The 13,865-nt window shown below is 42.4% G+C and overlaps 1 protein-coding gene across 2 annotated transcripts in view; it reads left to right on the forward strand.

Moving 5' to 3' along the window:
- Nucleotides 1-13,865, forward strand: part of LOC126470376 (probable inactive serine/threonine-protein kinase scy2) — a 55,460-nt gene that overhangs the window by 12,260 nt on the left and 29,335 nt on the right. For both annotated transcript variants that reach the window (XM_050098202.1, XM_050098203.1), the window contains exons 2-3: nt 3,661-3,726; nt 13,428-13,600. In XM_050098202.1, the coding sequence (XP_049954159.1) occupies nt 3,702-3,726; nt 13,428-13,600 (198 nt within the window). In that variant the 5' untranslated portion in view covers nt 3,661-3,701. The remainder of the gene's footprint in view (nt 1-3,660; nt 3,727-13,427; nt 13,601-13,865) is intronic.

A 13,865-nucleotide genomic window follows, 5' to 3' on the forward strand; every position in this document is an offset into this window, starting at 1 on the left:
TATTGATAAACCTTCATCGACGAAAAAAGCGTGATATATGCTTTGGTATTATTTCGTGTGATCTCAAGGTGACTCAGAGGATCTGTTGAGAAGACATTGAAAATTCTGGGCTCGTTCATATGTTTACTTATTTTCATTTATTGTTTTAAGTACCCTATATTTGACTTTATCGATCATTTAATTTTTTTATGTGTATCGAAATGCTGAAAGCTGTAAATGAGTCAGTATTTCACTAACAACTCCCGAGCCTATTTATCTACAGTCTAATATTGCTGATGTCGAAGGATGGTAATAAAGATTCTACATTAAGATTATAAAAAAGAACAAATTACATGAATTAAATTCCACTTTTGTCTGATGATTGTATGTGCATTTCATAATTAATTTTTAAAAAAGTACAATAAAATTACGTTAGATGTATCCCTTGAATACGCTAGATGTTTCTACAGTGCCCTCTAAAAAGCGTGCTCGATATTACTGTCATAGACCTGCACGCCTATTTTTAGAGTGTAATACAACGACGTGAAGAATGAACGCGAACATATTCCCACAATTCAATGTTAACAGAGAGATTTACATCACATTAATAAGGTGGCTAATATTTTAATAGATATTGAAATATAACTTAACGTGCATTTAGGGGAATCAAGACTCGTTGCACAGGAATTTGCTGGAATCTTTGCACTTATCCCACCAGTCATGAGCTTCATCATGTTTTCTTACTGTCTCTTACCTTCTCTTCTTTTCTCCCCAGACATATTTTGAAGTTTGTGTTGCCAACTCCTGTCAGTCATATGAAATCGCCCTAAGACTTTATATCCACTCTGCCTAGACTTTTAGCGCATTTTCAGGTGCTTACTTTTCGCGCTGGACTCGCATTCGGGAGGACGACGGTTCAATCCCGCGTCCGGCCATTCTGATTTAGGTTTTCCGTGATTTCCCTAAATCGCTTGAGGTAAATGCCGGGATGGTTCCTTTGTCAGGGCACGGCCGACTTCCTTCCTCATCCTTCCCTAATCCGATGAGACCGATGACCTCGCTGTTTGGTCTCTTTCCCCAAATCAACCCAACCATACATTTGCATGTGGCAGGCCTTCGAGTAGTATTTTATGAGTAGGTCCGTCTACTTTATTAGTTTTCCTCGAAAGTTTGCTGGCATTTTCTCGCGTTCAGGCCTGGAGCAACACTCTTGTGTTTGCTCCTGAGTGTCGTCAGCGGAGTGCTAAATCACCAGAATCATAGGCTGTTAACCCACTGGCAAGTGTGAGCTTGCGAATTTTCTGCGACGGGCATTTAGACACATTTTCTACGTCAGTTAAGTTTGAGCTCGAGACTTTGGTGCCGATTAAATGTAAATACTACAGTACGCTTTCAAATAAATATTAAATCTCAGTCATTGGGAATTATAAAAAGTCTCATTTCAAAGTTTAAAAGAGCGCCAACTATTGAACCCCAAGCGTTTGAAATTATAGACTATTTCCTCACAGTGGAAGAGAGAATAAATAGCAAAGAGGCTGAAGGGAAAGCATGTCCTTTCTTTCCTTCGCAGTAATCCTCTACTCCTGAATATCGTCTCCTGTGGAAAATGGTGAGCATGTTGGTCCGCAGCAACATGGCAGAGTACGTCAGCTGGCATCGTTCACCTTGTTCTATTTCTCCAGTGAGTGCATGTCTTTTACCAATCGATATCCACATCACGTGTATTCGTAACAACAGTAGTCTCAAAATGTAGTCGACAGTTCTTCACTCGTTTCATGTAATTAATAAGTGCCTTTATCATGAGCTCTGATTTTCGTTGTACATAAAAGTATCTTTAGTAGACATTAGATTTACACTTGACAATCTCCCGATGCTTTTGCTGACTAAATAAATGAGATTTATTTCTGAAACAGTAGCATGGCGGAAAGGAAAAATATAACTAAACTGGAATCCATTAGACCCCTGTGCACGCAGCTACCGCTGAGATTTTCGGTATTAAGAAAAGGATAGCAATCGGTTGCAGAATTCTTCGTTTATTGGAGCAGATCTAGATCTGGACTATTGCATAGACATCATAGGTGTTAAAAAATACAAATACAGGTGGAATCAAAAACTTATACAAAATATGTCGAATACCACATGTACAAGAGTCCGTAAGTAAGTACATAAAATAACATACCAGCTGATAATATGTGACATAGGTCCCAATATGTCTTTGGATAAACATTAAGGCACTGGGCAAGCGGATAAGTGGAAATTATAAACGTATACGTCTAGGGTTTACAAAGTCATAGAAGACGTTGCAGGACCTTATGTCTCTGCCCACATATAAAATGGTTGCTGTTTTATGGGTCATTCACTTTCTATGAATTTGTAAACCCTAGAAATACACTTTTATAAGGTCCACTTCTCAGTTACGGTTTTATTACAAAAAACGTTTTTTTAAATAATATTCAAACAAAAATATTTTTGTTCGATGTATACTCCAATAGAGGACACCATACGTTCTCTGTGATGTATGTTCATGCCGATAGCGATGATATAAACAAAGGCCTCATCTCTCTGTGTGTCACATGCATGCCCATGTCATTGATTAGTATTGATGCTCAGAGAAGTCCTCCTACTTAACTGAGTGGTAACATGTTTTCTTACGATGCAGCAGGCACGCGTTCGATTCCCGGCCGGGTTTCAGAATTTCTGCACTCGTGGACTGGGTGTTATGTTGTCCTCATCATCATTCATCATCACCAACGCGCAAGCTGCCCAATTATGGCGTCACCCGAAATAAGACTTTCAACTCAGCGGCCGAACTTACCCGGATGGGGACTTTCGGCCATCAAAGCCACACGATCATTTCGTTTCTTTATACATTGGGACTTATATCAAAATAAAAATGGTTCAAATTGCTCTGAGCACTATGGGACTTAACATCTATGGTCATCAGTCCCCTAGAACTTAGAAATACTTAAACCTAACTAACCTAAGGACATCACACAACACCCAGTCATCACGAGGCAGAGAAAATCCCTAACCCCGCCGGGAATCGAACCCGGGCACCCGGGCGTGGGACTTATGTCACCTGCTATCAAGTTGTATGCTGTCCGCCCCCGGTAGCTGAATGGTTAGCGTGACGGATTGTCAATCCCCTGGGCCTCGGTTCGATTCCCGGCTGGGTAGGGGAATTTTCTCCGTTCAGGGGCTGGATGTTGTGCTGTCCTCATCATCATCTTATCATCCTCATCGACTGCAGGTCGCCGAAGTGGCGTCAAATTGAAAGACCGGCATCCGGCGAACGGTCTGCCCAATGGGGGGCCCTAGTCATACGACTAAAAAAAAAAATACTGGTATGCTATTGCTATGTACTTACTTATAGTCTTCTGTACCTGGGCATCTGATATTTCGCATCTGGTGTTGATTCCACTGTCTTTTTATTTTTTAGAACCAATGATGACTGTGCAGTAGTCGAAATTTAGATTTGCTCCAGTAAACAACGGATTTTGCGAGTGATTGCTGTCCATTGTTTAATAGTGATGGAAAAAATATTCTTTATCACACCATATTTGTTTTTATTCGTATATTGTACTTTAAATTTAAAATAAGCATCTCACTTTACAAATATTATATATTAAAATACACAATAATAAAATTTACGTAATTATTGTTTTGTTTTGATTGTTACAGAGTATATGAAAGAAGGACAAAGCATCCAGTAACTGTCCACTATGAAGACTTTGCTCTTCATCTTAGGTAAGGTTGTTTACAATATTATTGATAGTATTTCTTTTACCATAGTATAAAGCTAGCTTATTTTTATGCCCACACCGAATGACAATCTAAGCACTTTAATTCTGTCTGGAATTCCAAGAATATTTTTAAAAAAAATGTGTTCTTAGAAAGTTATCACGCAAGGAACTAAACATTGGTAATAAAGGCCTGTATTATAGCCAGTTTCCCTATATCATGTTGAGAATATGAGCAACAAGTACCACTGATATTTCGCCACGCTGGCCTCGGCTGTTTCCCCAGCTCCACGCAGGAGGTTGCCGACCTTTAATTGGAAGCAAGAATGAATGAGAAACAAGTCCGCTTTCATCATGTGCCGTTCTCAGGCTTACCTGCATGGCCGTTCAGGAGTTACTCTCTACTTAATTAATGTCTTAGCTGCAAAGAGTCGCACGAAAAACCCGTCCGAGCTTACGCACGTGTTGTACTTTCACACGAAACCGCTGGGAGTTACTGTGCAATTCGAGTCTTATATTTCTCACAGTTACTGTGATATGCAAACCTGGTGGTGTAAAGCTGTCTTTTGAAGATTAGTTAACAGTATTTATTGAAAAACTCTTACACATTATCAACAGGCTATGTAATTTGAGAAATGAAGATTGTCTGTTTCAAGTTTTTAAGATATGGTACCATTTCAAGAGGGACGTGGTGTGTATAAATGAAAAATCCGATTTTGACAAGCCAACTGTTTCCTCTAATGGTACACTACAGACTGCTTATTTCACTTGTGTAGTAGGATTATTTTCTGCCTCTTGTGCATGATATGGACTATACTGTATATCTAATACACCGCTTAAAACAGGCGCTACTTACAAATGACAGAAACTAGCGTGCTTTCCATCGTTGTCCGCCATGGGAAAGAAACCTCGAGAACGCTGCGAATGCAGCATGGCACGGGCGTTCTGACGAGCTGGTGGTGTAAAGTGGCTCAACTCCCTAAGTAGGTCATTCTTAACATCCTTCGTTACGCAACGCTGTTAGCATAAGTGTGCTGCAGTGAAAGTTCCTCGGGGAGCGTTTCCTATAAGGCTAATACTCCAGTCAGTATCTTCAACAAGAGGAAATACGTGTCGTAAAGTGAACTATCAGGACTTAAGTAACTTCACCTCTGGAGGAACCGTGCTTGGTGGCGCAGTGGTCAGCACGCTATACTCGCATTCGGGAGGACACGGTTCAGATCTCCATTTGGCCACACAGATTAAAGTTTTTCGTGATTTACATAAATCTACATCTACATCTACATCTACATTTATACTCCACAAGCCACCCAACGGTGTGTGGCGGAGGGCACTTCACGTGCCACTGTCATTACCTCCTTTTCCTGTTCCAGTCGCGTATGGTTCGCGGGAAGAACGACTGTCTGAAAGCCTCCGTGCGCGCTCTAATATCTCTAATTTTACATTCGTGATCTCCTCGGGAGGTATAAGTAGGGGGAAGCAATATATTCGATGCCTCATCCAGAAACGCACCCTCTCGAAACCTGGCGAGCAAGCTACACCGCAATGCAGAGCGCCTCTCTTGCAGAGTCTGCCACTTGAGTTTGTTAAACATCTCCGTAACGCTATCACGGTTACCAAATAACCCTGTGACGAAACGCGCCACTCTTCTTTGGATCTTCTCTATCTTCTCCGTCAACCCGATCTGGTACGGATCCCACACTCATGAGCAATACTCAAGTATAGGTCGAACGAGTGTTTTGTAAGCCACCTCCTTTGTTGATGGACTACATTTTCTAAGAACTCTCCCAATGAATCTCAACCTGGTACCCGCCTTACCAACAATTAATTTTATATGATCATTCCACTTCAAATTCTTCCGCACGCATACTCTCAGATATTTTACAGAAGTAACTGCTTCCAGTGTTTGTTCCGCTATCATATAATCATACAATAAAGGATCCTTCTTTCTATGTATTCGCAATACATTACATTTGTCTATGTTAAGGGTCAGTTGACACTCCCTGCACCAAGTGCCTATCCGCTGCAGATCTTCCTGCATTTCGCTACAATTTTCTAATGCTGCAACTTCTCTGTATACTACAGCATCATCCGCGAAAAGCCGCATGGAACTTCCGACACTATCTACTAGGTCATTTATATATATTGTGAAAAGCAATGGTCCCATAACACTCCCCTGTGGCACGCCAGAAGTTATTTTAACGTCTGTAGACGTCTCTCCATTGATAACAACATGCTGTGTTCTGTTTGCTAGAAACTCTTCAATCCAGCCACACAGCTGGTCTGATATTCCGTAGGCTCTTACTTTGTTTATCAGGCGACAGTGCGGAACTGTATCGAACGCCTTCCGGAAGTCAAGAAAAATAGCATCTACCTGGGAGGCTGTATCTAATATTTTCTGGGTCTCATGAACAAATAAAGCGAGTTGGGTCTCACACGATCGCTGTTTCCGGAATCCATGTTGATTCCTACATAGTAGATTCTGGGTTTCCAAAAACGACATGATACTCGAGCAAAAAACATGTTCTAAAATTCTACAACAGATCGACGTCAGAGATATAGGTCTATAGTTTTGCGCTTCTGCTCGACGACCCTTCTTGAAGACTGGGACTACCTGTGCTCTTTTCCAATCATTTGGAACCTTCCGTTCCTCTAGAGACTTGCGGTACACGGCTGTTAGAAGGGGGGCAAGTTCTTTCGCGTACTCTGTGTAGAATCGAACTGGTATCCCGTCAGGTCCAGTGGACTTTCCTCTATTGAGTGATTCCAGTTGCTTTTCTATTCCTTGGGCACTTATTTCGATGTCAGCCATTTTTTCGTTTGTGCGAGAATTTAGAGAAGGAACTGCAGTGCGGTCTTCCTCTGTGAAACAGCTTTGGAAAAAGGTGTTTAGTATTTCAGCTTTACGCGTGTCATCCTCTGTTTCAATGCCATCGTCATCCCGGAGTGTCTGGATATGCTGTTTCGAGCCACTTACTGATTTAACGTAAGACCAGAGAGAACTTCCTAGGATTTTCTGTCAAGTCGGTACATAGAATTTTACTTTCGAATTCACTGAACGCTTCACGCATAGCCCTCCTTACGTTAACTTTGACATCGTTTAGCTTCTGTTTGTCTGAGAGGTTTTGGCTGCGTTTAAACTTGGAGTGAAGCTCTCTTTGCTTTCGCAGTAGAAATATAGCAGTGAATGTACTCAAACTCGGGACATCTTAATTACCATGCCGGATACTTACCATTATGCTACTAGCTGATGCTACTAGCTTAACGCAAGTACAAGCAGGGTTCCTTTGAGAGGGTATGGCCGGATTCCTTCTCCGTTCTTCCCTAACGTACATTTTATTATTTTGGCGCAGTTGTCATATTAGAAAAAAGAAAACTGTCCGAAATTCAAAGATTTGTCTCAGGAACAGAATGCTGTACTAGTGATAGGCGTTTAGAAGGTAGTATGCCTCTGACTTCCTCCTACCTTCGAATTGACTTACTCAGTCCTCCATAACGGGACTCTATGGCTCAACACGAAATCTAATCGCGATGCTATTCGTAATTGCCTATACACACAAATCATTTCTAAACGTAAAGAAGGTGATAAATAAGAGAAAAATTCAGAATTGAATCCATTTCTGTAGAGTGTCAGTCAGTCGTGTACCCACTGGGCTAACTAGTCGCGTTGAATGCATCTGCAAAAAAAAAAGTTACAATTCTCATGACCATTTCATCTCATTGGTGAAATGTTACCAATCCACTTGGAAATCATCCAGAAATTTTGCTCCATCAGGTGTGACGTTTTCTGGATCTCGACTATCCTCATGGCGGAGTCTGCATGAAAGACAATGTGCATCACGGTGAGTCCTGATCACAAAATTCCAAGAGCCTATGTTTCAAAATGAGTCAAAAATATGTTACACTCTCCACCATATACCTCACCTAATGAACAATACGCTCTAAGCAGAGACGTTCTGATTATAACAGAAATGCAAAAACATTTTTACTTCCCGTGTACCATTCGAGAATGGAATATTATCGAAAGTGTAAATATCTCCCTTACTCGCCCTGATAGACGTGCGCGTGAAGGCGCCGCTTCCGCGATGGGGAGGTGCACCGCCCTAGATCGAATCTGCCCAGCGAATTAACGACGAATGTCGTGCTTTTTAGGTGGTTTCCCACATCCCCCTAGGTGAATATCGGGTTGGTATCCAAGTTCCGAGTTAGTTACACGATTTTCAAACATTTAGAAAACTTTCACTCACTTTCACACGGCAAACACCACAAGTAGGCTGTTGGGGTACACATTTTCCGCCCTGGGGGTTCACATGGTGGCGAGAGGGAGAGGAAGGACATCCCGCCACCACATGAAATTAACCATGTTAAATCAGTTTTATAACCATGCCGACCCTGCGCCGATGTAGGACAAAGGCACAAGAAAATAATGATGTACCATATCTCCCCAGCGTCATACACCGTACGATGACTTGCAGAATACGGATATAAACGTTGATGTTTACATAATCGGTGTGCACACTCAAGCAGGATGACTCTGCAGACTCTGTGCTCACTGCATGAATGATTGAGTTGAATCCACAGTGATCAAAGCTGGCCAACCACGGACAAAAGTTTAGAGGGCTCCTGAGTTGACATAACATTATGGGAGGCCATAAATGTTCACTCCTTTCTTCATACACTAAGAAGGTTAGCTCAGTTTGCTGCAGTCTAGAAACACTTTCATAAACGGTTTCGTGCTTCAGACCTATGTGCTACTGAAGCAAAACTTTCCTACCTAGATTTAATGAAGGACGAAAGATTTGTGTTTAACGTCCCGTCGATGAGAAGACTATTAGAGATGGAGTACAGTCTCAGTATGGGGAAGGAATTCGACTATGTCATTTTGAACAGAATTATTCCAGCATTTGCCTCGAGAGATTCAGAGAAACCGCATAGAACCTAAACCTGGGTGCTCTGAAGGTGATTTGAATTCCCATCCTTCCCAATGCGCGTCCATTATCTTACCATTGCGCCATTTCACATGCTTGCTTCCAAAACATGGTACCTGAAAGCACTGAGAGCCGTGCAACTGGTGTCAATGTAATTGTCCCACATATCATCATGGCGGCAGTATTAATAAGGGTGTCAGTCATACCAGGATGAACACTGGACAATCAAATGGTTCAAATGGCTCTGAGCACTATGGGAATTAACGTCTGAGGTCATCAGTCCTCTAGAACTTAGAACTACTTAAACCTAACTCACCTAAGGACATCACACACATCCATGTCCAAGGCAGGATTCGAACCTGCGACCGTAGCGGTCGCGCGGTTCCAGACTGTAGCGCTTAGAACCGTTCGGTCACCCCGGCCGGCACTGGACAATCACACAGGAGCATCTGATCAATCCAAGAATGACACTGTGTCGGATCAAATAGTCGGTCATTTTTTTTTAGAGGACATTAACCGATACAGCTTATTTTAGCACAATTTGAAATTGTGATTCTCTGTCAATACAGACTAAAGAAAATCATGTAAAACTGCTGAATTTTGTAAAGGATAGAGAGAATCATGTGGAAAAATTTATTATTACCGCTTTCGCTTTACAGAGTATCTCACCAAGGAGAGTTTTGCCACAAGTGATTCGTTAATGGAAGAAGAAAATCTATTCTTCTATTAAATATTTTTAGGTCTGTGGAAGCATGAAGATGCAACGGAGATATGCTATGAGCGATGTTGGGAGGTACATCCTACAGTTTTGCCTCTTGTTTCTCTCAGCCATCTGAAAATGGCTTTATTGGAGTACGCGCTGCTGGAACCGAAGGTCGCGGCCTCGCTCCGAGCATCTCCCGCTCCCTCGTCACGACGCGGTCGAGGCAGTTGTGTATCCTAAGCAGGCAGCGCAGCGGCCCTACGGCCTGGGAATTCCTAACACTTTAGGACAAAGAAAATACTTGCGCTCACTTAACATCAAACGACAGCACGAAGAACAATGTTAGCAATGTCGATTTACCGTCGTACGAGGGGAATTCGAAAAGGAACTCACACATTATTACGATAGGCCTAGTAACTTTTACTGAATGCTCCACTACACTTCATAGTGACGCAGATGTATGACACCATTTTTAAGATAGTCATCAAGTCCCTTTAAACAACGATCGGAACGTTCTACCAATTGTTCAATTCCTCGACGATTGAAAGCCGCTTCTTGGTCACGGAGCCATTCGAGAACAGCTGCGTTAACATTTTCTATGTTGAACAACCAATATCTTTCCTTCTTGGTATTCTTTCAGCTTGCCGAAAAGATAGAAATCACATAGTGCAAGATGTGGACTTTCTGATTAGTATCACGCACCTCTGTGTGGCTTTGGTCAAATTGTTGCCACTGTTTCACTAGGGCTGGGCGTGGCATTCATTTGCCCACATATCACCACAATTTCACTCCAAATCTGTGTGAAATTTATATGTTTTGCCAACAAGAATCATACTGTGCAAAGTACTTCGACTTTGGAGTCTTTTTCCATTTGTCGCACCACTTCAATCGCACACTGTTATGCATTGTTGTCTCTACCACAGCAGAACTGTGTCTGCAGGAAACTCGAAACATATACCCTCTTCTGACAATGTGCCACTCCTGTTGCGTAATGGTCTTGGCGTGGGACGACTTGTGTAACTTACCTTCAGAGGTCCCTATGTACGGTTATTCATCAAATATTAATAAATAATATATGTATGTTCGATAAAAATCAAATAAAGTAAAAATTGAGATCCTATTTGTACACTCCTGGAAATGGAAAAAAGAACACATTGACACCGGTGTGTCAGACCCACCATACTTGCTTCGGACACTGCGAGAGGGCTGTACAAGCAATGATCACACGCACGGCACAGCGGACACACCAGGAACCGCGGTGTTGGCCGTCGAATGGCGCTAGCTGCGCAGCATTTGTGCACCGCCGCCGTCAGTGTCAGCCAGTTTGCCGTGGCATACGGAGCTCCATCGCAGTCTTTAACACTGGTAGCATGCCGCGACAGCGTGGACGTACACCGTATGTGCAGTTGACGGACTTTGAGCGAGGGCGTATAGTGGGCATGCGGGAGGCGGGGTGGACGTACCGCCGAATTGCTCAACACGTGGGGCGTGAGGTCTCCACAGTACATCGATGTTGTCGCCAGTGGTCGGCGGAAGGTGCACGTGCCCGTCGACCTGGGACCGGACCGCAGCGACGCACGGATGCACGCCAAGACCGTAGGATCCTACGCAGTGCCGTAGGGGACCGCACCGCCACTTCCCAGCAAATTAGGGACACTGTTGCTCCTGGGATATCGGCGAGGACCATTCGCAACCGTCTCCATGAAGCTGGGCTACGGTCCCGCACACCGTTAGGCCGTCTTCCGCTCACGCCCCAACATCATGCAGCCCGCCTCCAGTGGTGCCGCGACAGGCGTGAATGGAGGGACGAATGGAGACGTGTCGTCTTCAGCGATGAGAGTCGCTTCTGCCTTGGTACCAATGACGGTCGTATGCGTGTTTGGCGCCGTGCAGGTGAGCGCCACAATCAGGACTGCATACGACCGAGGCACACAGGGCCAACACCCGGCATCATGGTGTGGGGAGCGATCTCCTACACTGGCCGTACACCACTGGTGATCGTCGAGGGGACACTGAATAGTGCACGGTACATCCAAACCGTCATCGAACCCATCGTTCTACCATTCCTAGACCGGCAAGGGAACTTGCTGTTCCAACAGGACAATGCACGTCCGCATGTATCCCGTGCCACCCAACGTGCTCTAGAAGGTGTAAGTCATCTACCCTGGCCAGCAAGATCTCCGGATCTGTCCCCCATTGAGCATGTTTGGGACTGGATGAAGTGTCGTCTCATGCGGTCTGCACGTCCAGCACGAACGCTGGTCCAACTGAGGCGCCAGGTGGAAATGGCATGGCAAGCCGTTCCACAGGACTACATACAGCATCTCTACGATCGTCTCCATGGGAGAATAGCAGCCTGCATTGATGCGAAAGGTGGATATACACTGTACTAGTGCCGACATTGTGCATGCTCTGTTGCCTGTGTCTATGTGCCTGTGGTTCTGTCAGTGTGATCATGTGATGTATCTGTCCCCAGGAATGTGTCAATAAAGTTTCCCCTTCCTGGGACAATGAATTCACGGTGTTCTTATTTCAATTTCCAGGAGTGTATATGCGACATACGCTTTTTTATCATCTTACCAGGATATCTGTTTTTTCTGAAAGTCATATAAATTTCCTGTCCTTTTACAAGATAACCTATAATAATAGATGTTTTACAAGATATTTTAATATCCTTACTCACACATGTTTAAGTTTTTAAATGAAATTTCTGGGCATTCTTTTGGAAAAGTTACTTTGTAGTATTGACAAATTTGCTATGGATTACATTGAATTTAGCTTTGACATATCTTTCAGTTTATGTCTCATCTCATTTCAGCCGCATTATCTTATTCTTAAAACACTGTATCATGAACTAAATAATAAACATCACTATTCTGTAATAATATTTCTTAGAGCGTTGTGGTGGTACAGTCTCAGTTTCCAATAGTTATCCATCATGGTCAGATAGCACGGTCGTGGTTAATAACATTTACTATGAAAATGTTATTAACCACGACCATGCTATGTTGTTGTCGCCGAGTAGGAAAATTCACCAGTATGTTATTAAAATACATTAACAATGAGCCTGTTAAATTTCGTGATGTTAACATCTTAGTGCAAGAATAACTAATTTCTATCTACAAAAATGAAGAATTCTGTTGTGAGGAAGTCATGGATACCTACAGTTAATGCAACACATTAATAGTAGCCAGTGGATATGGTTAAATGCTTAAAATTTTTAGGATATATGCGTTAATGATAATTTGATCTTGAAAATACATATTATAAAGGTAATAGATTACAGCAATGTTTTGCAAAGTTTGCATTGTTAATAACTGCTAATTTGTGGAGCAAAGAAATTAACATGCTATCATATTTTGTATGTTTACATTCTAAAACATATTACAGTATATTTTTCCTGGGTGGCACATCACTTACGAACAAAATATTGATTACCCAAAGCGAGCAGGAGAAATAATAATGTGTGTGCAACTAGATATCTTAAGTGCATGTTCACAATATAATAATCCACGAATGAAATTCGTCATTAATAATCCATCACAGTTCGAGAAAAACAGCAGTGCCTATAGCTTTAAAAGTATAAGAAAAAATTATCATTACTCATTACTACAGCTGTCAGTAGCTCAGAAAGCAATTCCGTATGCGGCCACGAAAGGAATGTAACATCTCCACAGTAACATAGCATATCTGACAGGTTGCAAAGTGAATTTGAATCCTAAACTGATATCATTTCATCTGTACAGATCTGTCTCTCCCAAAGACAAATATGTAATTAAACATAGATAGCATGTGTTGTATCATAGAAAAATATGTATGCCTTGTTGTTAAAGCTCTATTTCCCTTGTAACATTAGTAGTGGCAAAGATTAATATGTTCATTTTTATTCCGTTTGGCCACTTTGCTAATTATTAGTGTGCATATGCAATACACTTTAGCGATGCTGAAATGCGTACATGGAATAAACAGACGGTTTCGTAGATCTTCGTTCTTTTCAGTTATTTCTTAAGTAGTTTGTTTCAGTCCCGCATAGCGGATGGTTTATATAACTACAACTGTATCTGTTTATGGTTTCAGCAACGTGCCTGGTGGCAATATGCGATTCGCAGCGGCGACCACCCAGCTACAGTTTGGACGACATGCCCGAGACTAGCTTTGATTGCCGAGACAAGATCTTGGGCGGATACTACGCTGACCCGGAGACCGACTGCCAGATGTTCCATGTCTGTGTCAAAGTGCCTGGAGTCGGGGTAAGTTAGCAAGAGTTGGTACAAGAGGTTGTCATAAAGTTTTATTTATCACCTCGAAAAAAATTATCCCTGATTGACTTTGCACCTCGATTCTAATACCCTAATCGTGGAGCACTAAGGTATCCACATATCTTACGATACCCAATTCTTCACAGAGAAATGATCTGAACTTCGATCTTCGTCATTCAGACTTATTTGGTGATACTGGAAGCGTCTACACGATCTACCCACTGTGCCATACATTGTTGCACTGTTGTAGTACACT

This window comes from Schistocerca serialis, chromosome 3, assembly GCF_023864345.2.
Source record: "Schistocerca serialis cubense isolate TAMUIC-IGC-003099 chromosome 3, iqSchSeri2.2, whole genome shotgun sequence".
In the NCBI taxonomy this organism is placed as follows: domain Eukaryota; kingdom Metazoa; phylum Arthropoda; class Insecta; order Orthoptera; family Acrididae; genus Schistocerca; species Schistocerca serialis.